Genomic DNA, 27776 nt, shown 5'->3' on the forward strand with positions numbered 1-27776 from the left:
TCAGCCAACAAAATCTACAGCTGTGAGACTTGGAACTTACAAGTGCCCAAACTCCAAAAGCAAAAGTGGAATTATGGGACAGACTTTGAAGCTTGTTTATGTGCAAATTTTTCTAACAAGTAACTCTGTATTCTTCTATTCAGATACAGATTCTTTGATTAACACTAAAAATATTTCCTAATACCAAAAAAACAGTGAAAGGGAATCCCATCCAGGTACTGATATTTTCTTTTCCCCCTCAATTGTAAACAAAGCTCAGGGTAACTAGGATGGAGTAGTTTAAAGTCTATATCCAGACATTTGCAATTTTTCTCCCATCCTAACCCCTGAGGGAAAAGACTGATGCTGGGCGGGATTGGGAGCAGGAGGAATAGGGGACGACAGATGAGATGGCTGGATGGCATCACCGACTTGATGGACGGGAGTTTGAGTGAACTCCAGGAGATGGTGATGGACAGGGAGGCCTGGCGTGCTGCGATTCATGGGTTCGCAAAGAGTCGGACACAACTGAGCGACTGAAGTGAACTGAACTGAACCCCTGAGGAGGGTCATCATCTGCTCCAGTGGTTAACACGATCCTGTAAACACAGCAGTTCCCAGCTGGAAGAGAGAGACTGGAGGGGCTGCAGTATATGAGACTCTGTAAAAGACCTCATGTGGTCTGAATATGCCCCACAGTCCTATAACCCTTGAGCTCAGTCATCTGCTAGTATATACCCAGACGCTGCCTGAAATCTCTGGGGAAGATGATCAGCAGTGGGCGTCAATGCAGAACGGCAAAGAGAACAGGCCTCTTCTAAAGAAAGCGAAGTACACTATGGAAGAAAGAGCACTGGGGACCATGGCTAAAGTTTTAAACTTGTGAAATGACGCAGGTACACAGGCAAGACATTGCACTCCAACCAAAGATTTTGTTGCTTGCAGGTTCAATGTGGTACAAATATGGATTATATACTGGAATGGTTTAGCCAGAAAGCAAAGGAAACATTTTAGGGATACAGAATTGAATTTATTTAATAAAGAATAATGTACCTGATTTTGGTATCTATCTTAATCATTGTAATTTGCAGGCAAAAAAATTCAGTGATAGACACCCAGCACTTATGTTCCTTTCTAGAATGTTTTAGCGCCATCTCCAATCTAAATCATCAGTTCTGTTTCAACAGGAGGGCCCACTTACTTTAGGGTGAAGTTGGTCGAACATCAGTATCAATATTAGTTTCAACTCAGCTAACCTCGTTTCGATGCTATTAAATGCAAACACCAAGGAATTTAACTGCTATAAGGAGAGCGCGAAACCCCTGAGGAAGCACTCCTGAACAGGTCTACGACTTCCATTCAGTTAGCAACTAAGAATCACTGTTTACAGACCACAGCCGACTTTCAAAGTGCAAAATGCAGAAACCAGAATACTTCTTCATTTGAGATGTTTCTTTCTTGACAATCATCTTATAAATCATGTCTTAATATATTACGGAAAGAGGCTTCTAATTTTGGTAAAATCTTTATTATTTTGCTTATTATAACATCTATTCAAGATACATGGCAGATGCACTTTCAGTACCTCTTTCTTTATGAAAGGCAGACTTGCACTGTATTAGCTCTGGTTTCCCTCTGCCACCCCAAACAGTTACCTGGCAATTGATAGAAAGCATAATTCCTACCAGAACATACAGAGAAGGTACATCATATCACAAGTGTCTCCTTGATGCTTTTACCTTTTCTAGTTCTGAAGGTCAAAGTTTCCAGTGCTGTGTCTGAACTTGTGCTGAAATGCTTGGCATTAATAAAACAAAGACAGAATTAATATATTTTTTTAATTGTGGTTGGGGGAAGGAAGAGGAATCTACAAAGGCGGATTTCACCTTCTAAGTAGCATTATATTGGTCTACATTAATAATCTCCCCAGCAGGCTATCCATGACTTCACTTTGAACAATCGCAGCCTTTGTACCTCAGATCCCCTTACATGTGACATTTGATCAAAGTTTTAAAATGAGCAGCTAACGGAGGTGGAGAAAAGTGTTGCTCAGAAAGGCATTATACAAAGCCATCCCACAGCTCGTTTGGAGGTTGCTGAATGCTGGATCACAGACATTTCCCAGCTAAACATATTTAGACATTAAGTTAAATTTTCTGTATACTGAACACTGTATTTATTGCATGTCATCATACTTTTTCTTAAGTCATGCTTCAGTGATCACTGAAGCATGACTTAAGAAACTTTTTCAGTTCTTTTACACCAGTGTGTTTTTAAAGATAAATGCAAGGAACCAACAATTAAATGTATTCTTATTCAAGCTCTCTGTACAGCCATAAAAAAACTAAAAAGTCTGCCTCCTTACCCCTCCCCAAAAGATTTCAGGTAACGGAATTAACCTATATTACTAGTTCCAGAATTAATGGTAGTCATTCTGATGAGATGGGATATGAAAAGAATACTAATAAAATCAATTCATTAACTTATACCTAAAAGTCCTTATCCAAGGAAATGTTCTCCAAAGAAATGGAGGAAAAAAAGATTAGTAAAGGAAACATCTCACACTTCAACATGCTATATAAGGAAAGACGGCTGAAAGGAAATCTTGCAGGGAATTTTATCCCTTTGAACTTTTAAATAAACTCTTAAGTAAGATTATGCAAACTTACTAAAGCCCGGTCCTGATTAGAGGGAAAAAATGCACCCCTTCTCCAAGTCAGTTCTGGAGGCTTTCTCCAGAGTTGTATTGAGTAAAGAAAGACCTCCTAACAAACCAGCATTCTTTTCCACATGATCAGAGCTAATTGGCCCCCCTGCAGACTAAGTGACCAATCACATCAGCTTCAGCTGAAACCAGCCCCCACGACATTATAAACAGAGGAATGTGAACTGTAAACCCAGTCCAAGAAGAGAACCTACAAACTGGACTTGTAGATTAAAATTACCTTATCAAAAAGACAGACTGAAAGTTTCCTCAAGACCTGCCTCTGTATATAGGCTGACCCAGCAAAAGAACTGGTGAGTACCTGCGATAATATTCAATCCTATTTCTTTCCTTAAGGGAAACAGAGAAAAAACCTGACAAATAGGGACAGAACTAGATATTGCCAATAGTTTTAAAACAAAGACATTACCTATAAGGTCATACATTCCTTATTCTTTTTCCTTAAATTTTAGAAACAAAGTAACAGTCTTACTGAAAGCATTATTGAAAATTTTCTTGTTTTACTAAATGTGTACTAATTCTGCGTTATAATACAGAAATGAGAAAAGAAAAATCCTAGAAAAAAATTCAGTGGCTTTCAAAAAAAAAAATCTTTTTCTTCTGGACAGGATTAAAGAAACCAAAAATGAGGATTAAAAAAAAAAAGACAAAAAAAAATTTGTTTTTATCTTTTTAACCCATAGGAAAAATAACGAGTGTCCTAATTTCTTTTTAAGCATGAAATTATTGCTGAAATTATGTACTTTTACAAATAAGAAATTAAAATATAAAAGAATCTCTGAGCTTATATAACAGAATTAGAACTCACACTGTTTGTCCCAATTATGGGAGGGCTGGAGAGATGATTAGGACTCTCTCTACAGTCTTAAAAGTGTTTCCACCAGAAGTGAGCAAATATATGGTAATACTTAAATCATGTAACAACTGTAGTTACTTATATCTAATTGTTTAATATGGGCTGCACTACTACATTAAAACACGACAATAAAAAGACATAATTTTGAGTGCTACAACCTAATGAGTAGAATGAGTTCATTATTTTGACGACCAATGAAGCAGCCAAAATATCATTTTTATAAAGTACAATTTTTTTCCATCAAATGATTTATATGTGGGCAAATATATTTTGGCCCACAGAGAAATACAAGCAAACCATACTGAGCTTCTATTCTACGTTCTACTGGGACCAGTTTACAAGAATTACATAAATACAGACCAAGACAAAAACATTCAAAAAGCACTTGTGTGCCTGTAGGGATATAAAAATTACCTTGAAATACAATAGCATAATGTCTGTCCATCAAACACTTTTAAATTTGATGGAAAGGAAATCTACACATATTAGGCAACAATAATTTAATGCTTTAAAAGTCACACGAGCAGACGTAAAATCATATAGAAAACAATCATACCAGAAACCTGTAAGAGTTGAGGGAAATGGTAGTAAGTTTACAAACATGTAGGATTTTAAAGGGGCATGTTATTTAATTCCCTCTTTTCTTTCTCTCTTTAATATAAGGAAACCTGGCCAAGGGGATTGGCTGGCTTGCCCAAACTGACACAGCTATGTAACCAACAGAGCCAGAACCCTGTCAGCTACATTTCCCACCCTGTCTTCGTTATGCTAAACCACACTGACTACAAAGAACGGAATTATTCAGGGTAATCTGTTAAGTGGGGATCAAAATCTTTCTTCTCTCAACTACTTTACTTTCCAACACCATCTAAACAAGATCCAGGACGGTTTTATATATAAAAAGGATAATGCTCCACTGTTTTGATATTAGCCTCTGTTCACAGGCTTTTCTTCGTATTTAGTTATTCAGTTGCAAGAGGAAAAAATTGAAAAAACCTAGAATAAGAGTGCCACGAAATTTGTAAGGAAGAAGTTACAATCCTGAAAAAAGGCCCAAATTAGAACAATCAATTTTATTAGCTATAGTATGTATACAAAGGCTATCTCTTCAGGTAATGAATTTTTAACTTAATGAAGCAGGCTGAAATCAAGAAGAATCACGGACCTTCCCCCTCACAAATTACTGTGACACAATAAACAGTCAGTGATTCCGTAAGTGGAACAGCACTAGTGTGCAGGTCCACAATGGGCATTCGCCAAAATAGGCAGAAAGAAATAATAAAGGTCAGGGTCACGGACAATGCGCAGCTACAGAGCAGCTCATCAGCTTGGTGCAGGCAGCCAGGTACCACTCACGGCCACATCCTTCAAGTGTCAGAATGTCAGGATGTCCTTTCTTTCATACAATCACGATGAAAGTAGTGATTTTTAACATTATTTTCTCATCTGGTAACATACAAATTTGGCAATGTTTTGTAAGAACTCTTTTCTCCACATTTTAGCTCTACTGTTCTGCAGAATCCAAGACTAGACTGTAATAATTCTGATTTTACTAATCTTCAAACCACGCAAGATGTCTTCCTTAATTGAAAATATATTTCTTGTCTATAAATCACAGGTCTTAGCCTAAGCATTTTTGAAGAATACTCAGTAGGGTTCTTGGACAAACTAGTCAAATGGAAGACTGTATTATTCACAAAGGCTAATAACTAGGTCAAAATGTCTATTTTCAAGGCAATATAGCACTGACTCTGATCTGGTCTACGGACTGAGCAGAAATTCACTACCACTTACTACTTTTATGATCTTAGGAAATGTACTGTGCCTCAGCTTCACTACCTATAAAATGTCATTAATAATGGTACTTATTAGTATGAAAGTTAAGAAACATTGGGCTTCCCAGGTGACTCAGTGGTAAAGAATCTGCCTGCCAATGCAGGAGACATAAGAGACACTGGTTCGATCTCTGGGTCAGGAAGATCCCCTGGAGGAGGAAATGGTAACCCATTCCAGTATTTTTGCCTAAAGAATCCCATTGACAGAGGAGCCTGGCGGGCAACAGTCCATGGGGTCACCAAGTGTCAGACATGACCAAGCACACATGCAGGCATAAGAAACAATATTAATACCAATAAAGCAAGAAATACCCCGAGAAGTTACTCTGGTACTCTGTGAAGCTACTGGCTTCACATGAGTCAATACAGGTGAAGTGTTTGGTATGATCCCGGGCACATAATCAACAATCTGTATTAGCTAATTCAATTAATCGTTATTGACATAAAAATCATGCATAAAGCTAACAATGGTTTAAAATGGATACTTGCGACATTTCTGGGGACAGGAAGAACGTCTACTAAAGGTGCTAAAAATCAGGTTGTCAAAGACCGTCTTGTGAATACAGTATCAATTATCTTGAGAAGACTTCTATCTTGCCAAACTCTCTAAATCAGGCAGCTTCTTGGAATTTTTAAAAACAAAACAAAACAAAAAGCCAACCGTAAAGTTAGCCAGACTTGGAAAATAATTCATATGGCCTGTGAAAATTTTGACCCTCAGTGATCTCACCTGAAAAATGGGATAGGAATATCTATCTTGCTGAGTTTCCAAAGAATTAGAGACAATGTAACCTGAAATATTTATGAATATTTTGTTATTATTATAATTTACAAAAGGGTAGAGATCAGGTCTTCTAAAACATCAAAAAATCTAATAAAATGAGTCATTAAATAGTGTGCCAAAAAAAACAAACACTAAATAAAATGATAATGAAAACTTGTTAGGATAATAAATTATAAGACATTAAGGCCCTAAGATTTTTAAAATTTATAATATGAAACTGAAATGACCATCTAATCTAAATAAATTTAACAGTCAACCCAGTGTTCCATCAGCAACTCAAATCTAAAGAAAATATAAGAGAATGTCTCTAATATCAGCAATAAATATTAAATCAGCCTTAGGACAAAAGGGAAAGTATCTACCCAGCTGCTAAGGTCCAATTCCGACATGGGAAGGCAGTCTCCAAAACCCCAAAGTTCCTAAACAGAGGAGCATCCAGCAAACTAAAGCAATAGCCTGGCTCCACACACCTCCAGTCACCTTCTTAAATATCACAGTCATTCAAAAGGGAGGAAGGTGATACGCAACTCTTCCAAGGGCATCTACTTCTGAAGGAAGAAGCCTCAAAAAAGAGAGTCACATATAAGCCCCAAGTACTGGACTGAGGCAGAGAAGAAAGGAGCACTCAGGGAAGCAAAGCCGTATCTCCTGTCCTGTTCCTGGCTGCCTCTGCCTAAGTCCTCTGCACCTCTGTTGTATGCAAGGATGGTCACATGGAAAGCACATGTTAGATTTCCATGCACCACATGAGAAAACATAAACACAGCTGAAAACTGACTACAGCTAAAAGCTAGTTTTACTAATATGTTTTAAAAACTGCCATTTGATGCCTTAATGATTATTTTAGTTCACTGAACTTGAAGCTTTTTCTACTGGTTCATTTACTTCCAAAATTAATATTACCTTGGAATCTCCACCTGGAGTTTTTTATTTTGGGTAGAGAGAAAATTATTTACTATCTAGTCAGAATCTAGAATATTCAAAAGGGTGGCAATCCACCAACCACAGAAGGAAAGCCTCCATGAAAATGGCCACAAAGTAACAAAAACAAACAAAATCTAATTACAAAACTTTCAATAGGCTAATTATAAAGCATACAATAGAACTACAGATCTCTAAAAGCTTAATCTTATCCTAGCACTAAGTTTGGCTTCAAAACATTTTTAGTCAGCTAAACACTATACTTCTGAATGATTTCTATTTTAAAAAGTAACAGATATTTAACATTCCTTTTCATTATTCAGTTATAAGCTATTAATTAATTATGAAAAGTTATTTACATATAATGTTTAGTCAAATCAATACATACTTGAAGCCTGGATTTATGCAAGAAAAATACAAAAGTGTCAAAAAAGACATGAATGGTAACCCCAGCCCTCAGAAATTTTTTAAAATGACAAACAATACTTTTAACAGTCCTTGAAGGAACCAGTAAGAGATATCTCAAGGCAATCCATGATTAGCTATCAAACAAATGACCGAGTAAATGCTCCCTTATGTGAAAACAGAAAGAGCTATCAGACTGGGAAAGCCTGCCTGGGAGTCGAGGAAGCATTCCAAAAAAAAAAATTATAAAACTAAGTCTCAAAATTTAAATAATATTAACTATGAAACAGTTCAGGGTTTACTAATGCACTCTCGATTTCAGAGCATTACAGCCTGAGATGGATGGCAGTCACTGCAAAGTTATTGCTCCTCTCCTGACTCAGAGACACCGGAGGATGGTCACCAAGGATGGTCACAGCACGCTTCAAATGGATGGCGCCCACACAGGCCTTGCCTATCTTCGAGACGCCTGGGGAACCCTAATGGACATGCGCTGGCGCTGGATGATGCTGGTCTTCTCTGCCTCTTTTGTCATCCACTGGCTTGTCTTTGCAGTGCTCTGGTATGTTCTCGCTGAGATGAACGGCGACCTGGGACTAGATCACGACGCCCCACCTGAAAACCACACTATCTGCGTCAAGTACATCACCAGTTTCACAGCGGCATTCTCTTTCTCCCTGGAGACACAGCTCACAATTGGTTACGGCACCATGTTCCCCAGTGGTGACTGTCCAAGTGCAATCGCCCTCCTTGCCATACAAATGCTCCTAGGCCTCATGCTAGAGGCTTTTATCACAGGTAATTGTTTTTGTTCTTTCAAAGAGCATAGGTACGTTTTGGAATGGGTATAGTCAGTTATAAGTGATCATATTCCAGAATAATTTATTTGCATTATTGACAAGTAATGCCTGAGACTAGAAAAGAGTCTTGGGTCAAACAACTGGAGAAATTTTTTAAAATTTGACTATATTTAAATTTTACCTAACTTAAGAAAAAAGGGATCATTATAACAGAAGCCAAAAACATATGAACAAAAAAATCTAAAAGGAATTTTTCAAAGGAGCTAAATATTTTCTTGAATAAGTGAATAAATATGTTCAATGCATATTATGACAGTCATTTTACCTAACAGAGGAATTTGATTTTTTTTTTTTTTTTTTTTGGTTAACCTTTACTGGGCTAGAATTTTCTCCTGAATTCATCTTTTCAACATTTACTCAATACTAGTGAGCCCAGAGAGTACCACAGTCAGTACTGCATGATAAAGAACAAAAATACACATCCTTAGCAAGAAGAAAAGAAAAAATACATATATATATTTGGTTTCCTTTTTATGTATTTTATTTTAATGCATTTAAAGCATAATTTTGATAAGAGGTACATAGACCTCACCAGCCTGCCAACATCTGAGGCACAGTAGTAGTTAAGAAACCCTGATCTACAGTTGGGGGTGGGGGTGGGGGGGTAGGGAGGAGGATGCACTTGAAGCATACACTCAAATCACCTGAGAACCAGAGCCTTTTTAAAAGAAAAAAGGCTTTGTATAAATTTCAAAGTTAAACGTTCTTCAATGGACCACTTGTTCTACTGGTCCCTTCCCTACCCCAAATCCTTCTAATATGAATCTAATCTCTATTTCAACTAGAAGTAATCTGGTGGCAACTAAATTGCATTTATTTTCTGTTACCTTTTTTTATTTAAAGCAGGGGTAGGAATATAGGCAATGACCACTCTCTGATCTCGTAACAAACTTAAAGTTTTACATGTCTAAGTGACAAATGAATCTTCCTTATCCATTTTGAAATCAGTTTTAAAATAAGAATATATGTACTGTTTTGAAAAACTCTTCAGGCTAATGAGAAATTATCAGTAAGTTGAATTCCTGAATTATTTGGCAGGCACGACACTAAGAAATGTATAACAATTTGCTAGATCCTTGTCATTCAGAAAAGGTAATGACATTTCTAGCGTTCGTTCTAAAAAAAAATTCAATGGTTTCTAATTTAGGTGCCTTTGTGGCGAAGATTGCCCGGCCTAAAAATCGAGCTTTCTCAATTCGCTTTACTGACTTAGCAGTAGTAGCTCACATAGATGGCAAACCTAATCTCATTTTCCAAGTGGCCAACACTCGACCTAGCCCTCTAACCAATGTTCGGGTCTCAGCTGTACTCTACCAGGAACAAGAAAATGGCAAACTCTACCAGACCAGCGTGGACTTTCACCTTGACGGCATCAGTTCTGAGGAGTGTCCATTCTTTATCTTTCCACTCACCTACTACCACTCTATTATACCATCAAGTCCTCTGGCTGCTCTGCTCCAGCATGAAAATCCTCCCCACTTTGAATTAGTTGTATTCCTTTCAGCAATGCAGGAAGGTACTGGAGAAACGTGTCAGAGGAGGACATCCTACCTGCCCTCCGAGATCCTGTTACATCACTGTTTTGCATCTCTGTTGGCCCGAGGCTCCAAAGGTGAGTATCAAATCAAGATGGAGAATTTTGACAAGACTATTCCTGAATTTCAAACTCCTCTGGTCTCCAAGAGCCCAAACAGGACTGACCTGGATATCCACATCAACGGACAAAGCACTGACAATTTTCAGATCTCTGAAACAGGACTGATAGAGTAAGAAGTATCTATTTCAGCACCCTATTTTCTAATGTATTAAATACACTCAGCCAATTATGCAGCTATTTTTCCTTCATCGTATCTCATGTTTTCTTTTTCCAATGCTGATTACATCTTTCTGAGTACATCATGGTGATCAAGCCTCCACCCATTAAAATAATGGCTGAGCTAACAATACATGTTGTGGAAATATAACATTATATAAAGTTTCTCTCTGTGGTTATCTGCTGAAATCAATGCACGTGAAGGTAACAAATTATGTATAACAACAGAAATGCTGCTGGTGAGTTTGTATGAATGTGGTATGATACCAGTAATGAAGGTAAAAGGGACACACTTTACACAGCTGAACTCTAGGTAAATCAGTCATAAATTTTTCATTTTCATCTGCCAGTTGGAGCAACAGTCTAGTTTCAAACCTAGCTCCCTGGGTAGAATGATGATTTCCTAATATTTAGTGAACATCCTTTTAAAACTGCTACTTTTTTCAAGACAACAAAGATCATACCTTTGGTTCCTTATAAAACCAAACTGGGGTAAGTATTACCCCCTTAATTTTTAACAGCTAAGAACAAATATTCACAAGAAAACAGCAAAAAATAGATTTAACCATAACTGTAAAATCATTTGGGCATGACACTCAAACACACTCACATATTCATATATTTGTGGCAGAAAGTGATCAGAGCAAGTAAAATAAGCACTAACCTGATGGAAACTGCAGGGTGGTATCAGGCAAAGAGATGCAAAATTTTATCCACTTTAAAGCTATTGTGCACATTAATCTAACAGTGATTTAAAAATTACAACTATTCACCTGAATGACTTCCGACCAAAGTAAAAACTTTACCTTTCTACTTAGGATCCATTCAATGGTATAAAAACCTCATAGATGCAAACATATTTATGTTTTTGTAGATAAAAAGGTTTACATATAATTTAACTCAGGGAAAAAACCTCCACTAGAAAAAGCAAAAAATAATTAGGCAATGAAGCATTTTCAAACCCAAATTCCTGTTTCAAACTTCAAATAGTTTTTTCTATAAACACAAAATGAGTGTTTATTCACCAGTAGGAGGTTGGACTAGATGAACTCTATTATTTCTTTCCAAATCTAATACTCCATGAAAATTATGCTTTCTCTGCTATTTTAATTTTACATGTGTAAGGATGAACCCTTTCCCTTACCTCTGGTTTAACTTAAGACTATCTTTGTATCCTTGTCATTTCCATTTAAAAAAAAAAAAGCAAACTGTCCTCAACCAAAACAAGACCCAAAAATGTCACCCTATCAGATTTCAAACAGATTTGTTGCTACTCTTCTGAAATCTCCCTTATCCAGTCCTATGCGGGCAAAGGGAAAGAGGCAAGCAGTTGTGAAAAGCAGGGCACAGCAGCAAGTCACGTTTTCCTATTCTTTGACTGAAAGGAGAAAAAAATAAAGAACTCTGAAGTGGTCTAAGACTGATAATAGCAAGGTATATCAAGGACACAGAAGCTTAATTGAGAACTTTTGCGGTTTAAAAACCTTAGGCATTCTTAAATACTAGCTAGAACAACAGTTTATTTTCCAACCCAAGACTGCTGTAACACAGATAAGACAGGATTTCTTATTTCTATAATAAAGTAACAAAATTCACCTAACCTGTGAAAATAAAGTAGTATTGAAGATTTACAAGTTATGTTTTCTCCTAAGAGCCTCACATCACTTACACAGGTCACACAGAGAGGATGCCCAAAGTGGCATAACTAGGAAGTGGACAGGCCTGTCTGGGCTCTCAGTTTCAATACAGATGCAGGACCTTCTCCATTCAAGCCAAAGGAATCTCCTACCATACTATTTATACATAAACTTTCCATCTGAAAATTAGATATGACTTTCCCTAGACACATACGCACTAGCCCCCCAAAAAACTCTGTCGGTATACTAAGGCTATTTAATGACAGCTAAAAAATGCGATCAAATACTTCTGTCTAGGAGATGGAAAGCTTCTGAGAGAATGATTCTTTCACTTCAAAGAATCACATCTTCTGTGTTAAGGGGATTAAGTTTTCTGCACAGGCCCCATTATCCTTTCAGGTGAATGGAGTGCAAACTGAAAGAGGGGAAATTTACTAGAAAGTGGGACCAGCAGCTCTAACTCCTGGCTCTATTGCTCACTTACCTGAGCCAACTGGGAAATTAGTGACAGTATCTCAGATACATGATCCAGGAGACCACAATGTCTCGGATACATGCTCCAGGAGACCACAATGAAATGATGTTAAAAATGCTTGTGGAAACCAATACAGATAGCGTAACAGTCCCAATAAACTGAAGACAAGAAGATACCAAAAACCATAAAGCCCACTTCTATATGTGTGTGGTTGCTATGTTAGCTGCTCAGCTGCATCCTACTCTTTTGACCCCATGGACTGTAGCCCACCAGGCTCCTCTGTCAATGGAATTCTCAAGGCAAGAACAGTGGAATGGGTAAGCCATTTCCTTCAACAGGGGACATTCCCGACCCAGGGATCAAGCTTGGGTATCCTGCATTGCAGGTGGATTTTTTACTATCTGAGCCACCAGGGGAGCACCTTATATACGTACAAGCCCTTATTACCAACTGCTAGCAACAACCTAACAGCCAAAACGTGCTATGCCTGCTTCAAAGTATTTCAAAATGCACTGAGTCGAACCTTTCTGTACCACCTGGATTTTACTTTAATGATCTTTTAATTCCATCCTCACAGAATCATTACTGTGAGATGATTCCTAATGAACAGACATTATAATTTGAGTATTACAGGGCTTTTTCTGCCTCTACATTCTCCTGTGGGTATTCACAAAGGTCATGCACAATTCTTACCCACATGTTTCTAATTCCACCCATTTCTCCACACATAAGAAGCAAATACATAAGAACAGTCTCTAATTTTAAAAAGAACAAATCATTCTGGAACTTTCAGTATTTAAATTATCTTAATTTGCTGTCAAAGGGTATCTCACAACTGATCAGTATGTCAGTGTGTCTCAACAAACTAGTCAAGTACTGCTATTCTGGTAGAATGTAAGACATAGCAGGAGCAACATTTTCTTTTTTAATTTACAACATTTTCAACAAAAGTGGATTACTTATAAAAGTTCAGAATCATTAGAAGTGAACATCTTATTAAAAAACATTCAATAAAAGCCACTATAAAATATTTTATGGACCTAATGTGAATATTGCCCTTTAAGAAAGACTGTTATTTATCAAAAAGACCAGGTGAATAAATGACTAAAGTAAAAACTGTCACAGTTTTAGCCTTTGCTCTCAGATACAAAAGCAAACCTTCTAGCATTTTCTCTATTTCTTCTCAGCTGTGAGAGGCACTGGAAAAGGAGTAAATAGGCTGCTTCCTAACTTGAAATTTCAGTTCATAAGGTAGCCTTAATAAAGAATATGTCTTGCAGAGAATACACAGACTTAAAAAGTTAAACCAAGTAAATCCTAATGGTTGTATTTATTATCCCTGGTTTCATGCAATACAGCCTTCAAATAACCATGGAACTCTAAAAGCAAGCAATGTTACAACCCCATCTACTGGAGAGAGGCAAGTAACTGAGTCAATTTTTAATTAAGGTATCCTTTGTGAGCCTTGTTAAGAACTAATGCCATGGAAATCCATATAAAAATACTTCGGAACAGTAAGAAAGTCTTACCTACATCTTTTCGTCCTGGTTTGTCAAAACGTCTGTCACCCCTAGAAAAGGTAAAATTAAGTTTCAAAAAATACATGAGAGTAATACAAAGATTTCCCATCCATGACACCCACTTTCCTATCTTTAACAGCATTTCCTTTTCAAATTATAAAACAAATATATGGGTTTTGCCTAACATTTGGAAAACACAGAAAAGCACAAATATGAAAACAAAAATGTCCAATGTCTCACCTACCAAAAGCTACCTTTATAGACCCAGAAACTTTTTTTATTAGGTACATTTCTAATTAAATTCATGTTTTACTTTAGATATCTGCTGTACAGAGCTTTATACACTGTTTTCAGAAAATGTGTTTTTACACATGATTAAATATTCTCAAACTCTTCCTAACTTTTATGGACAAGGCTTCCTTGGTGACTCAGAGGTGAAGAATCCACCTGCCAATGCAGGAGACACGGGTTTGATCCCTGGGTTGGGAAGATCCCCTGGAGGAGAAAATGGCAACCCACTCTGGTATTTTTGCCTGGGAACTCCCATGGACAAAAGAGGCTGGTTGGGCTACAGTTCATCAGGTCAGGAAAGAGTCAGACATGACTTAGAGACCAAATAACTACTGTGTGGGTATGCCATTATATAAGAAACCACATTGAAATTAAGTGGTTTGGCTTATTTCCCATTGTTCTATATTATAAATATTATCACATGGACATCTTTGTATATTATCTGCGCAACTGCCTTTGCTCATCTTGAAAGACTTCATATAAAGTCACAAGCAATATAGAGAAGATGCTTTGATTAACAGCAGCAAACAATAAAATGAAAATGCCTCTCACTGAGTACTAATCAAATAGCATATCTAATTAACTATTAAATATCCATGCAGGGACAAAAATATTAATGTATTTATCTAGAATGCTTCTTCCTTTAAATAAAGATCATTTAAACACTTCTAACATAACTCTTATTTAATTAGTAGCATTTTTTGAAAAGTGCAACTCTGTAACTATACAAAGAACATTCTCACTCTGCAGAAAGCAGAGAAGAAATGCTTTTACACCAACTCTTTACCCCAAGACTTGACTCCTCCAGTTACCTTTCCTCCCAGCTCTGTGACCTGTGCATTTCCCTGCCGCCTCCTCGGCCAAACACCCCCTCTACTTCATCAAAGCTTCTTTGGTAGAAACCACATTCGCCTCTGCCTCTGCCTGAAACAACAACACAGAGAAAATGATGGTCAGATGTCAACATCTGGCACAAGCTGAACACCAAACATTCAACTCTGAAGTGCTGTCTATATACAAAGCAGGATATCTACATTTAATATTTAGCAAGGCCCACTGAATCTTTACCAGTGAGACCAATAACGGCAATGACAGCAGTGAAGTAGCCAGACCAGAGGAGGATATAAAAAAAAAAACAGAACTGTGTTAGAGTACCAGTTCCAGTCCTGAACAAGAAACAGTATCAACATCAAGCTCCTTAACGGAAAACTCAATAGTGAAATTCTAAGATCAGTAAACCATTATGACAAATCAAACCTTCTATTGGATTATTTTCAATAAAAATGGAAAATGTGAGGAGTTTGAGAAGACAGCAGACAAAGTAACAAACTAGGCATAAATGTTAATTTCTTTAACTCCATAGAAAGGATAATTTAATAGGGTCAACTAAACTATCAATTTTGTGAACTAACTTCTTAAAGAATATTCCACACCAACCAAAGGCACTCTTTCCCATCTGCGCAAATCTTGGAGAAAACTATCAGGCAGCACTAAATTCAAACCACAGAGCTGGTAACAAAGTGTGCATGTAGGAATTTACAGAGGCTCCAGTGACTCAAATGCACACTGGCCTGTACTGAAGGCAATCTGATTACATTTATCAAATTTGACTCAACTTTCTAATTAGAATTTATCCTAATAGAAAGACTTGCACAAATATGCAAATATATATATATATATATATATGGAGATTTTTGTTGCAAATTTTTGAAAAACAGAAACATACATCAGTAAAGGACTGGCTAAGTAAACTTTGATCCAACAGTTCAGTAGAATACTAGGAAGCCACAGAAGATAAAATATTGTCATTAAAAGGAATCTACATTATTCTGTTGAACGACTAAAGCAGGCCAAAGAGCAATACATTAAAAAAAATTACCGTATATATAAATGATATGACTGCATAGTTAGGATCAAGAAGGATATAAATCCAAATACTGCATCTGGGGGCAGAAGGCAATATGCGCTTTCAGCTTTATATTGCCTGTGCACTGTGAGGATTTCCCAACTAATGTGCGCCATTTGTAACCAACACACAAGTTGAAAACTGGGGGGAGGCAGGTAAAAATTGTGCCTAGGCATGTATTTATACCTAGATAAAATCTTCCATTATCCCCAACTCACTTCTCCAACAGTAAAAACCCACCCAAGGAAAAATGATGAATCTTGAATGAAAGAATGAATGCATTCCAGAGCTAAATACAACTGAGTTAGATAACTGTTTCAAATACCCATACAGTGTTTTTACTTTCTAGCATCACTTACCAAGAATTGACTCAGAATACAATTATACTTCTATATGATCTTATGATGGAATATAAGAATAATGCATAATTTTATGTACGTAATCATAGAACAATGATATCTTCTTTAGTCTAAGTATCAATATCTTCATCTGTAAAATGGAAGTGAGGACTAGAGTTGAACTATAATAATCCTAAAGTTACCTTTCAGTTGTTATCAACTTAACTTCAACTTAATGTACAGTTTTGTACCTCTATCCTTAGGAAATATAGATGTATTATCTAAGATCTATCTTAAAACAGTCTGCTACAAACTGTTAAATAACACTGTGGTGATATTTACAAAGATATTTTTAGGGAGAAAGAAAAAAGTCCCCTGTCCTTTTAGAGAACAATTTTGTCAAGAAAACCATTAAGTACATAGCACCCTGAAAAAGTATTTTATTCTGGAAACATGAATATGAAAAACAGTGTTCAAAATCTGCCAGAAAAATAAGCAAACCACAAAATATTTCCTGCCAGTTATGACTAGCATTGGCACTGGTCCTCCTTATGAGCCCAAAGCTTTATAAGTGGGCACAAAAAAAGAATCTGATTCTAGAGCTTTCCGGCTTGTAAAACGTAAGGAACACTCTTCAAAGTGCAAGGCCCATAATCATCTATAAAAGTAGTTCCCATATGAGGAGAAGCAAGTAACTATAACATGGAGAATCTTTCATAAAGTTAAATTTAAATGACTGCCCTAATCTCTGAGATTTCACCCTCTTCTTTGGGGGGATTAAAAATACCTCCTTTAATAATGAGGAAGACAGTGGCTGACAATTCTATAGATACGCTTTATTTTTAAACCTCTTCACCAGATAAAATAAAAAGATGACAAATTCAAGTTGTTTCCCTGTTCATTTATTTAACTGTTACTGCTTTATGATATTTAGAAGTATGAAAGTCAGTTGATTTTCACAACAAACTTCTCTCAGGCTGGAAAGAGCCAGGGCAATCATCTGATGTCAAGGACTGCTCGTGTCCCCCCCCCAAAAAAAACTACACTAATCACTATTTATTTAACCAACAGGTTAAAATTAAGCTGGAACTGAAGAAAACAAAACCACAGATTAAAGGTCTCATGAAACCAATAAGAATCACAGCTGGGACAATGGTGTCAGAAGTATTTCTCACTAAGTCACTTCATTCATTTAACTAGTTTCATGTCATCCACTCATATCAATGTTAATTAAGTCACGGCTTTTATTACAGTATTTATCTTTCATACAAGTCCCATTTAAATTCTGAATGTAAGAGTTCTATCCTATGTGATAACAATATACACTTCAAACCAGAAGGCAGGAAGAAATTAATCAACGCTTCATCAGTTTCTAGACCTGAATTTTTTTTAACACCTATTTAGACATTGGTTGGTATCTGCAACACACAACATTGGTGGTCACTTGAGGAACAAAAAAAACAGCTGCTGTGGGCCACACTTCTTAATTAATAAGACCTCTCACCGTCATGCCCTGAAAAGCACTAGAGGAAAAGCTCCCCAAGGGCAACCTCTTTTCAGTGCGAGCCCATTGCAGAAAAACCCAGGCAACATCCAAGGAGCAGGCCACAGTCACCCTCAGAACACCATCATCACAGCACCAAGAAGCACAGATCTCAGACGATTTCTGGACCAACAGAACCTAACTGCGTTTGGCAATCTAAATGGCCTGTGGACCTTCTGAAACACACATGCTTAAATCTCACCACCCAGTATATTCTGCTGATTCTAACAACTCTCCAGGTTAAAAACCACCTTTTAGAGACTGACGAATTCAGAAGGAAAACACATGGACAACCTAGTAACAGCACTTGATCTACAAGCAGAGTTTCAGTCAACCTCTTCATTATTCAGAACAGTTGCCTTCCCACATTCTGGATGAAACCCCTTTACAGGAATGCACAATTTAATACAGTCTCTATAAAGAGTGGGTATAAATCGCTCTTTTCATAAAGCATAACTGTAAGAATTTAGATACTCCACATTCAGGATCATGCCACCCTGGATGGCGCAATGTGTGGAGGCAATGGCTTCTTCTTTTTGCAGACATCCAATTCTTTCAAAAGCACCTTTTAAAACTGCAAGGTATGTTGAGACTTCTGCTATGATTCAGCCAACTTAGAAGTAAAAGCTCAAATAAATATTTATATTACAAACATTAAGAATGCCCTTAAGTAGCAGAAGTTCAACAAACTGCAAGTAGGGAGAAGATATCAAAGAACAAGTAATACCAATTATTCTTCTAAGAAAAGACAAATCTATAAAATACAAAACTACAGATTATATAAAGGATTGTTGCATAATTTTTTCTTTCTTCTGCACCCTAAAAAGGTCTCGTACTGAGGAGACAGCTTTTACGAAAGCCTCTCTCTGGCTGGGGACACTCCTGGCACATGGCCTTATATGGAGACCCGAGTCACAAGAGGCCTGCAGGGACCTGGGTGCCACTCCAGCAGCCAAGGCATTTCAGGGAGCCCTGGCTCTCACAGCGTAAGGTCCCCTGGGGGTGAGGAACATGATCACAAATATTTGCCGAAGAGAATTAGGACCATCTAGAATCATTCACACTCAAGTCTCTAGGCTCAAATCACCCTCTTCTACTCCAAACCAGGGGTTGTGGAGTGGATACACTGAGAAACGGTTCCAAAAACAAACGTTCAGGACATTATGCAGTTAATGTCAAAGGACAGTTTTGGAAAATCAAATATCGAAATATTTTTAAAGTGATTTATTTATTTCCCTCTTCTCTCTCTCCACCATTCCGTTATTACCTTTTTCCCACATGAAAGCTCACCTCGCCCTCGTGAAGAACTTCGACCTCTAGGAGCCCCCACCACTGTTCCTCCTCCTCCTCGTCCTGTCAATCGCAGGACAGCAGCACTATTTACGGACATGGAAAAGTTTCTCTGCCAAAAAAAGAAAAGAAAGAAAAAAAATGGATAAAACAGATAAAACTGCATGTTGTTCCTCACCATCTCCCACAGCATCTATAAACCGGCATCTAATGACTACTAGCGATGAGAAACATTCACCACGTGGCACACTAAGACATTCTAAAATCTGGTTCTGGCTGGAAATTTTAAACTAATATTTCAGATCAACGAACTTGAACGACCAATGCTTATACCATGTTAGGTTCTGTATGTACCCAGGAGGAGGCAAGATATGTATGCATCATCATAATAAACAGAGAATACACAGTAAAAGAGATCTGGTTTGAAAGGGTTAACTACTGAAAGGTGGAAATGAGCGGGCGTCACGAAAGGTCTGAATCAACAGTTACAGGATAAAGAAAAAAATACTGATCATTTTGCCTCATTCTGCTCAACAATGTGAATTAGCAAAGCCAACTAGTGTTTAATAGAATGACAGGTATCAGGGATGAACGGGGAAAGGCAAAGTAAGAAGTGGGTAGGGGAAGAGAATGCTTGAGGAATAAACAAAATCCCAATCACTTGGTCATTAGCCTTCATTTGTACCCACAGTCAATGTGGAAAAGGGTCAAATATGACAAGAACAGTAGTGGGTGGGAATCCTTCAAATATGAAGAGGGGACACAGGAAGGCAAGAGGTCTGGGATTCAAAAATAAGTTTAGTCGATACTTCTGGATAAATGGAACACACAGGGCTTAGGAAAAGGTAAAGCAGGAAGCAATTATAAAAATACTGGAAAATGATCTATGAAATATAAAAATCCTAGGCATGTAAAACAATTTAATGAGACAGTTTTAAACCCAAAAACTTGGAATACATCTTTACCTGAATACCTTCTATACACTTGGACTTCTCTGACAGCTCAGTTGGTAAAGAATCCCCCTGCAATGCAGGAGACCCCAGTTTGATTCCTGGGATGGGACGATCCACTGGAGAAGGGATAGGCTACCCTCTCCAGCATTCTTGAGCTTCCTTTGTGGCTCAGCTGGTAAAGAATCCGCCTGCAACGCAGGAGGCCTGACTTCGATCCCTGGGTCGGGAAGATGCCCTGAAGGGAAAGGCTACCCACTCCAGTATTCTGGCCTGGAGAATTCCATGACTACAGGCAAAGAGTCGGACACAACTGAGCAGCTAAGCACAGCACAGAACCTAAAAGACATCTGTGCAAAAATGCAGTGGTATGGTACAGTGTGGAAAACACAGCTTCAGCATGGCTGCAGCAAGGGTCCTCTGGACAGAGAGACAACAAGTGAGGCTTAAAGTACACAAATTCAGTAGCAGCTAACTGATTTTCGGGGAAATAAAAGTCTGCAGTTCAACTACTTCTTTTAAGTTCAAACTGTTTCCACTGTGTTTGGATTCAAAATCAAATGAAATACAATATTCCTATTTTAAAGAAATCAACATGTAATTTTGGTTTGAAAAACTTCTACCTTCATTACTAAATTTCTTGTTTTAATATATGGGTGATTTTCTTCTCCTGTCACTAGTTGTCTTTATGAGAACTATATTCAATAGAATTTGTTCAGGCAAACTTTAGAAACTTATATTTTCCTTTGACTTTTATAGGCATATAATGATACAATCAAGTTAACTTCACAACGTGAAGACCAAGATGTAATTAATAATGGAAAACTAGAGGCAGATACCAAACAATCAATACTTATTTCAAACTGTATTTTAATAAAAATTATTTTTAAGAAAAGCTAGTTGAAACAAATGCATTAATTTATCTCGGGGCACACAGTAAACAGCAGTGTTACTGAATAACTCTTCTGGGATCACAATTAAGCAAGACTGTGAAATCCCAAAATCTAGATTCATGTATTCTAATACTGGAAAAATAGAAGTCAGTGTTAAATGTACTGTACATGCCAGAATCTGACACTGTTGAATACCTCATAACCAAAGTATTACATGTATGAAACTCAAACGCACCCATCTACAGGGTTCAGGGAAACTCATATGCTTTCTTTCACACATCCTAACACACTGCAGCTGAAAGTGAAAGTTGGTATAATCTCTAAAAGGCAATATATATACTTATCAGATATATTTGTCAAAGTATATTTTAATGTCCACACCTTTTGACATAACAATTTCTCTTCTTACACATGTGAAAAATAACATAAGCAGAAAGATTTTAACTGCAGTACTGTTTGTGAAAGCAAAAATGGCAACTGGCTAAGTATCAATCAAAAGGAGCTGATCTAAAACTCACGGCCAACTACACAGGGAATTCTACACAATTTTTTAAAAATATAAGGCAGCTCTTACTTATTAGGGTTAGCCATACAAATTGGCTTCCCCGGTGGCTCACTCAGTAAAGAATCCACCGACAGTGCAGGAGACTGCATGCAAGAGAGGAGACGGGTGAAAGCTGAGTCAGGAAGATCCCCTGGAGAAGGAGGTGGCAACTCACTCTAGTACTCTTGCCTGGGAAATCCCATGGGCAGAGGAGCCTGCCAGGCTACAGTTCATGGGGTCACAAGAGTCAGCCATGACTTAGCAACTGCACCACCACCATCATCATACAAAACTGCTAATATTCAATCATTTCTGATCCAGAACCCACAGTTTCATCCAGTCAGCCTAACAGGCAGAGCTGGAGTGAAGTGCACAGAGAGGCTAGGCTGCCTGAGAGTCAACGGTGGATCCTTTGCTCAATTCTGTGCCTCGTCTCCCTCATGCATAGAGCGTGAAAAGGAACCTACTTCGTGGGCTGTTGTAAGCACTTAACACATCAGGCAACAAGTAGTTAGAACAGTGACACATCTTAAAAGTTGAATAAATATCTGTTACTATCTCCCAAATAGATGCTTAGGTAAAAACAGCGTAGAACTGTATGCATAGCAGGCGTGCGCGTGCATGTGTGTGCATTTTAAAGAACAGATACAAAAGTAGCTCCAGTTGTACAATAGCAGCCGTGTGTGTGTGCTTTAAAGAATAAACACAAAAGTAGCTGCAGTTGTATTAAATACCCTAGAAAGGGAACATAAGAAAATGAAAATAACAGTTAATTCTGAGGAAGAAAAAAGCCTAGGTCACTCATAGACTTGTTTTTCACTGTATATGCTTTGTGAATTTTGCATGTATACACATGTATCATCTAATAAAAAATGTATAAATGAAGTGACTTTCTTTCATATAAAATAAATAAAATACAACAATCTGGTAGCAGTTACTTAAATTACAAGCGTAATATACAGAGCTTTATTGACTATGCCAAAGCCTCTGACTGTGTGGATCACAATAAACTGTGGAAAATTCTGAAAGAGATAGGAATACCAGATCACCTGACCTACCTTTTGAGAAACCTGTATGCAGGTCAGGAAGCAACAGTTAGAACTAGACATGGAACAACAGACTGATTCCAAATAGGAAAAGGAGTATGTCAAGGCTGTACATTATCACTCTGCTTATTTAACTTATATGCAGAGGACATCCTGAGAAACGCTGCACTGGAAGAAGCACAAGCTGGAATCAAGATTGCCGGGAGAAATATCAATCACCTCAGATATGCAGATGACACCACCCTTATGGCAGAAAGTGAAGAGGAGCTAAAAAGCCTCTTGATGAAAGTGAAGGAGGAGTGTGAAAAAGTTGGCTTAAAGCTCAACATTCAGAAAATGAAGATCATGGCATCTGGTCCCATCACTTCATGGCAAAGAGATGGGGAAACAAGTGTCAGATTTTATTTTGGGGGGCTCCAAAATCACTGCAGATGGTGACTGCAGCTATGAAATTAAAAGACACTTGCTCCTTGGAAGGAAAGTTATGACCAACCTAGACAGCATATTAAAAAGCAGAGACTACTTTGCCAACAAAGGTCCGTTTAAGTCAAGGCTATGGTTTTTCCAGTGGTCACGTATGAATGTGAGAGTTGGACTGGGAAGAAAGCTGAGTGCCGAAGACTTGATGCTTTTGAACTGTGGTGTTGAAGAAGACTCTTGAGAGTCCCTTGGACTGCAAGGAGATCCAACCAGTCCATTCTAAAGGAGATCAGTCCTGAGTGTTCACTGGAAAGACTGATGTTGAAGCTGAAACTCCAGTACTTTGGCCACCTGATGAGAAGAACTAACTTATTGGAAAAGACCCTTATACTGGGAAAGATTGAAGGCAGGAGGAGAAGGGGATGACAGAGGATGAGATGGTTGGATGGCATCACCGACTTAATGCATACGAGCTTGGGTAAACTCTGGGAGTTGGTGATGGACAGGGAGGCCTGGCATGCTGCAGTCCGTGGGGTCACAAAGAGTCGGACACGGCTAAGCAATTGAACTGAATGCTTTTTAAACGTGATAAAGACATACAGGGAAATGCCCAATCAAAGGGCAACCAGAAGATCTTATTCGAGCATTGACTCTGCTCAAAGAAAACCATTTACGTAATTATATTTTACACATGCATGCATTCATATGTGTGTACATGTATGTTTAAGAGTATATGTGGTGGGGAGGGTTAACTTGCATTTTAAAGATAAACTAGCCTCTTTAGGTAACATCAGGAAACAAGATATATAGCAAGAAGCTATTTTAGGTTATTAAAATTATTTACCTCCCAGATAGGAGTAACAGGGTGAATACGTATGCAAAACTCTAGCCTAGGAAGGTCTAAACAATTCCTGAACAGGTAACCATCCAAGGTGTTAATTTCAAAATATTAATGAATCTTTTGCCAGCTCTAAGTACTGTCCTATTCCAACATATATTATAAAAAGAAAGGCTAGCAAGTATCAAGAATTCCTAAATTTTGCATTTTTGTGCTGTGCTGTGCTTAATCATTCAGTCATGTCCAACTCTTTGCGACCCCATGGATTGCAGTACGCCAGGCTCCTCTGTCTGTGGAATTCTCCAGGCAAGATTACTGGAATGGGTTGCCATTTCTTTCACCAGGGGATGTTCTCCACCCAAGGATCAGACTCCAGGTCTCCACATTGTGAGCGGATTCTTTACTGTCTCAGCCATCAGGGAAGCCAATCTTTACATTAAGCCCTAGTAATTACAGCATTCAAATCTTAACACCTTAAGATAAACTTTTCCATCATAAAAACAAAATGAAGAGTTACTTCCTTAGTGATTCTAAAACTAATTTTCATGTGAAGGTGTACTGCATATCTAACTTTATTCCTTTTTAAAAAACCAACAGTTTTCAGCATCATTTATTGAATAATTTTTGATTGCTCAAGTAATCTGTGTAGCCCTTAAAGTATATCAGGTTAGTAACTAGTACCAAGTCCTTCTGCCTACTTACTAAAAAGTTTTTCTAACTCATGTCATCTCTAAGAAATCTAGGCAGTCATTTAACGAAAAATAAAAAACAATTATTAAAAAATATTCATAAACAATTGGAAAACTAATCACGAAAGACTGAAACTGGTATAATGAGCTATATAAAAACAAGCTTCTGTATTAAAAAATATCATAAACGAAAACCAATGCAATTTTAAATTTAGAAAAATGAACAAGTTAGTAGATGGGTAGGATGAGGGGTGGGAGGGAGGTTCAAGAGGGGACGCATGTACACATACAGCTGATTCACTTCGTTGTACGGTAGAAACTAACACAGCACTGTAAAGCAATTGTACTCCAATAAAAAAGAAACTGCACACACACAAAAAAAGAAAATTTAACAGGTTATTAGGACTAGCTCAAGAAAAAGATTACTATCACCCCCAACAAAAATGGCAAAGAACAAAAAATTGAAAGAAATATAAATGCAAATATCTGAGAAGCTCTGCACTGGGGAAAGAAATGCAAACTAAAAGAATACTTTTTCCAAATTTGCAGAGAATATTTTTCAATAAAAATGATGTAAATATAGAACAAAGCTTAGTATACACCACCACCTGCACAAAAAGGGGGAAATATATTCAATATTTACTTGGAAAAATACACAAGAAACTGCAAATACAGGCTGCCTTTCAGAAAAGGAGACAGACGGCTGGTGGAAAGGATGGGAGAGAGATAAATTTTTATTTCTAAACCATATGATTTGGGCTTCCCTGATAGCTCAGTTGGTAAAGAAATCTGCCTGCAATGCAGGAGACCCCTGTTCAATTCCTGGGCTGGGAAGATACACTGGAGAAGGAATAGGCTCCCTAACTCTAGTATTCTTGGGTTTCCCTTGTGGCTCAGCTGGTAAAGAATCCGTCTGCAATGTGGGAGACCTGGGTTCAATCCCTGGGTTGGGAAGATTCCCTAGAGAAGGGAAAGGCTACCCACTCCAGTATTCTGGCCTGGAGAATTCCACATGATTTACTGCTCATGAAAAAACAATGAAATCATGTAACAGTGCAAAAGCAAGGGTAAAACACCATAGGTATGGCAGCAGTGAACAGAAGTAATACAAACCCACATACAATGTTTCTTCAAAGTGATCCAGCAGTATGGAGTGATTTGGTTTTATTTCCAAACTTTCAATTATAATCAGCTGGTATGTGCATCTATCCTTAAGCCACAGTATTTTTTTGTTTTGGAATTTTTAAACTTTTTTTTTTGCCACAAGGGATGTAGGATCTTAGTTCCCTTAGTCCAGGAATCAAACCCACGCCCTCTACATTGGAAGCACAAAAGCACTGGACCACCAGGGAAGTTAAAACCAGTTTTGATTACTGTAGCTTTGCAGTTAAGTTCTGAAACTGGAAGTACAGGTCCTATTTCTTTGCAAAACTGTTTTGACAACTTAGGGTCCTCTGCAATTCTATATAAATTTTAAGATCAGCTTCTACCCAAAAAGCCACTGGGATTTTGGTGGGTATTGTACTGGCAGCAAATCATTAATAATATTAAGTCTTTCAATGCTTAATAAAATGCTAACGTCTTTCCATTTATTAAGATCTTCTTTAATTTCTTTCAATAGTGTTTCATTTTTTTTACTGTATAAAGTTTCATACTCCTTAGTTAAATTTATTCCTAAGTATTTTGGTTTTAATACTATTGTAAACAGAATTTTCTTCATTTCCTTTGCAAACTGTCCATTACTAGTATATGGAAACACTTCCCTGGTGGCTCAGTCAGGAAAGAATCCACCTGCAATGCAGGAGACCTGGTTTCAATATCTGAGTTGGGAAGATCCCCTGGAGGAGGGCATGGCGACCCACTCCAGTATTCTTGCCTGGAGAATTCCCATGGACAGAGGAGCCTGGCGGGCTACAGGGCATGGGGTTACAAAGAGTCGGACACGACTGAGCAACTAAGTACACAGTAATGGAAACACAACTGACTTTTGTGTACTGATTCTGTAGCATACAACTGTGCTGTATTCACTTACTGGTGTTAACAGTTATTCTGTGGATTCTTTAGGATTTTCTATATGTAGGATCATGTCATCTTCAAACAGAGATAATTTTACTTCTTCCCTTCCAATCTGGATTCTTTTTATTTCCTTTTCTAGCCTAAGAGCTCATCTGAAACTTCCAACACAAGGTTCAATATCAGCAGTGAAGGTAGATATACTATCTTGTTCCCAATCCAAGAAGAAAAGCTTTTAGTCTTTCATCACTGAGTATAATGTTGGTTGTGGGTTTTTCATAAAAGCCCTTAATTAAGTTCACTTTCATTCCCAGTTCGTTACATTTGCTTTCACAAAAGGGTGTTGGAATTGTGTGCTTTTTCTGTGGAAACTGAGGTGATCAAGTGCTTTTCTTTTCTTCATTCTATTAATGGGGTATATTATATTGGTTTTATGTTGCACCACCCTGGAATTATGGGGATAAACCCCACTTGGCCATGGTGTATAATCCTTCTGATACGCTGTTGGATTCAGTCTGCATTATCGGTGTATTCTGACAACTGAAGATACACAAAAATAAACTAAACATACTAAATGTTAACAAGTAATTATTTCCACATGGTGATTTTATAGGAAAGATTTACCTCTTCATATCTTTCTGTATTTTCTATAATCAAATATGAGTATCTTTTACAGCAAAAAAGTATTTTTTTTTCACTTATGAAATATTATAAAGCAGAGATGAACAAACTGATGCCATATGTATGAATGTGAAATCTAAAAACAATGAAATCTAAAAATTACTCAAAGAAAAAACAAGCTGCAGAATAGAATTATACAGTAGTGCTGTCACTTCAGTCGTGCCTGACTCTTGTGACCCCAAGGATTGTAGCCCGCCAGGCTCCTCTGTCCATGAGATTCTCCAGGCAAAGGTACTGGAGTGGGTTGCCATTTCCTCCTCCATAATATACAGTATGCTATCTTCAATATAGGCTTCCCTGGTGGTTCAGATGGTAAAGAATCTGCCTGCAATTTGGAGACCTGGGTTCAATCCCTGGGTCAGGACGATCCCCTGGGGAAGGAAATGGCTACCCACTCTAGCATTGTTGCTTATAGAATTCCATGAACTGAGGAGCCTGGCAGGCTACAGTCCATGTAAAATTTATAACCCTATAAAAGGAAACTTTTATAGGTATACGGACACACAAATATATAATGACAATAT

At 37.7% G+C, this 27776-nt stretch overlaps 2 protein-coding genes across 6 annotated transcripts in view; one reads left to right on the forward strand and one right to left on the reverse strand.

Moving 5' to 3' along the window:
- GIGYF2 (GRB10 interacting GYF protein 2) overlaps positions 1-27776 on the reverse strand; it is a 131892-nt gene that overhangs the window by 62981 nt on the left and 41135 nt on the right. For all 4 annotated transcript variants that reach the window (XR_001917299.1, XM_018041095.1, XM_018041103.1 and 1 more), the window contains 3 exons: positions 19179-19290; positions 14914-15025; positions 13820-13860 (listed from right to left, as the gene is read on the reverse strand). Coding sequence is in view for 3 of the 4 variants with exons in the window: in XM_018041095.1 (XP_017896584.1) it covers positions 13820-13860; positions 14914-15025; positions 19179-19290 (265 nt within the window). In the remaining variant the exon portion in view is untranslated. The remainder of the gene's footprint in view (positions 1-13819; positions 13861-14913; positions 15026-19178; positions 19291-27776) is intronic.
- Positions 2679-10409, forward strand: KCNJ13 (potassium voltage-gated channel subfamily J member 13). 2 transcript variants are annotated; one of them, XM_005678736.3, is made up of 3 exons: positions 2679-2997; positions 7828-8303; positions 9513-10409. In XM_005678736.3, the coding sequence occupies exons 2-3, from the start codon at positions 7844-7846 to the stop codon at positions 10133-10135; spliced, it is 1083 nt and encodes a 360-aa protein (XP_005678793.1). In that variant the 5' UTR covers positions 2679-2997; positions 7828-7843; the 3' UTR covers positions 10136-10409. The 2 variants fall into 2 exon arrangements, with proteins under 2 accessions (XP_005678793.1, XP_017896601.1); XM_018041112.1 differs by lacking the exon at positions 2679-2997 and having other exon boundaries at positions 7809-8303.

Source organism: Capra hircus, chromosome 3 (assembly GCF_001704415.2).
Source record: "Capra hircus breed San Clemente chromosome 3, ASM170441v1, whole genome shotgun sequence".
In the NCBI taxonomy this organism is placed as follows: domain Eukaryota; kingdom Metazoa; phylum Chordata; class Mammalia; order Artiodactyla; family Bovidae; genus Capra; species Capra hircus.